Source organism: Tupaia chinensis, unplaced genomic scaffold (genome assembly GCF_000334495.1).
Source record: "Tupaia chinensis unplaced genomic scaffold, TupChi_1.0 Scaffold000515_1, whole genome shotgun sequence".
NCBI classification, from domain to species: Eukaryota; Metazoa; Chordata; class Mammalia; order Scandentia; family Tupaiidae; genus Tupaia; species Tupaia belangeri.
In genome coordinates, this window is record NW_006160028.1 from 7,043,975 (window position 1) to 7,046,010 (window position 2,036).

General features: G+C 63.8%; 1 protein-coding gene across 1 annotated transcript in view; it reads left to right on the top strand.

Moving 5' to 3' along the window:
- The first annotated feature begins 1,627 nt into the window (after window positions 1-1,627).
- The window catches only part of MELTF (melanotransferrin), a 32,096-nt gene continuing 31,687 nt past the window's right edge, over window positions 1,628-2,036 (top strand). The window contains exon 1 of the mRNA XM_006156815.1: window positions 1,628-1,636. Within this exon, the coding sequence (XP_006156877.1) occupies window positions 1,628-1,636 (9 nt within the window). The remainder of the gene's footprint in view (window positions 1,637-2,036) is intronic.

A 2,036-nucleotide genomic window follows, 5' to 3' on the forward strand; every position in this document is an offset into this window, starting at 1 on the left:
AAATGAAAACAAAAATGATTTTTCCTGATTCTGGGTATAAGAGCCGCTCACATGTTGCCCGTTCACTAGCCCCCACTGCCGTATGGATTCTCAGTCCCTGTGAAAGACCCCCTCTGGGGCCCAGAGACTGGCCTCCGTGTATCCCCTCCCGTGGCATCTGCTCTTCCTCGGTTCCCTGACCAGCACGCGCCATGTAGGTGGGCACCCTGCCTGCCGGGAGCCAGAGCCGCGCCTGAGCACCTGCAGAGGAGAGGAGGGGTTCTTTGTATTTCATATTAGGAGGTACGGTCAAGGTGTCCTAAAGCAGACCCTCTTGGGCCCCAGCATCTGACCCAAGTGCTGGAGAAGCCATTTCTGTCGGATCTTCTGCCCCCGCCTCACTGCAGTGTGAGTCCAGAGGGAAAACCCAGCTGTCCTCAGCTTCTGCTCCTCCAGAGGCTGTCCAGGGCCCCGCTGCTGACTATGACTTCCGCATTATCCTCCCTGCTCCTCTGTACCCCAGAAATGGTAGGATCCTCCAGCTCCAGCTAAGACAGTTCCCACTGCACACAGGGACCTGAGCAAAGCCATGTGTGTGCTAAGGCCAGGACAGTATGGCTGAGTAGAAGCCCCTGGAGCCCAGAGACGAGTTCCCCGAGAAGTCACAGGTGAGGGCGAGCTCCAGGAGACAAGGGCCCGGCACTGTGGACGGGGAGAGCCACAGCGAGGGCGAGCTCCGGGAGACAAGGACCGGCACTGTGGACGGGGAGAGCCACAGTGAGGGCGAGCTCCAGGAGACAAGGACCGGCACTGTGGATGGGGAGAGCCACAGCGAGGGCGAGCTCCGGGAGACAAGGACCGGCACTGTGGACGGGGAGAGCCACAGTGAGGGCGAGCTCCAGGAGACGAAGGCCCGGCCGGCCCTGTGGACCGGGAGAGCCACAGTGAGGGCGAGCTCCAGGAGACAAGGACCGGCACTGTGGACCGGCTCGCCCAAGCCCCTAGGTCGTGGCTGTTCTCCCTGTCATTGTCACTGAAGAGTTTTGCAAAAGCGAAGACTTCGAGAACAAACACAGGTCCTGTCAGTAACCTGGCTGCTCCTGGGATGTGCCAAAATGAGCCTTTTTTGTCTTGGCCAGGAGGCTGCGGCTTGCTAAGGACACAGCTGTTCAGTCCCCCCTCCCGGCACCAGCCTCAGCGCCTCTGCAGGGCTGCCTAGTCAAGGCTTTGTGTGAACCAGCCCGAGAGCCCCTCCACCCGGTGAGCCCCGCCGGGGAGGCAGACGCGGCGCCACTGAAGGCTGCCCCAGGTTCCCGGAGCAGACCCGACGGCTGCGGTGCCACAACCTGCCTCTGCCCTGTGTGCAAAGGGACGCCCAGAGAGGGGCGCAGACTGCCCGAGGTCACACAGCACAGCCAGGTGTCCTGAAGCCCAGCCCGGCTTCCCTCGCTGGTCACCGGGCTGTGTGCTAAGTGGCAATTCCGGGGCCCGGCGACGGTCGGGGGGAGCTTCCCTCCTGGTCTTCAGCGCAGGCTGAAGGACGCCACGCTCCGACCTGGGCGCCCCTCTTCCCACTGTGTTCTGCTGACACTGGCCTCTTCCCCCGCCAAGGGAAGGGGACCTCATTTCTGAGAACTCGTGAGGGGTGATGACAAAGGTGAGGGCGCGAACCGAGGCAGGTGACTAGCAACTGCTGTCCCCACAGCCCGCCCGGGAGGCGCAGCTCTGGCCTGGACGTGCTTCCAACCCCACCGCAGCCCCAGACGGTCTGCGCCACCTGCTGTTACCAGCCTGGGGACCACACTTCTCCACCCGCCCCTCCCTCACCTCCCCTTCCTCGTCGCCTCCTCCACCAACCCCCCTGGGACCTCTCCCGCCTCCCCAGGCATGGCAGCTGCCAGCTGTGCTGGGAACCCTCGGACTCTGCGGTCTCTCCCTCCCACCAGCTCCAGCGGGATGTGACATTTATTGGGGTCTTTCTAGCACAAGGGCAGAGGAGGGCGCTGCGCTGCGCGGGGGAGCGGGGGGAGGGGAGGACGGGCCCCCGAGCCGGGGGG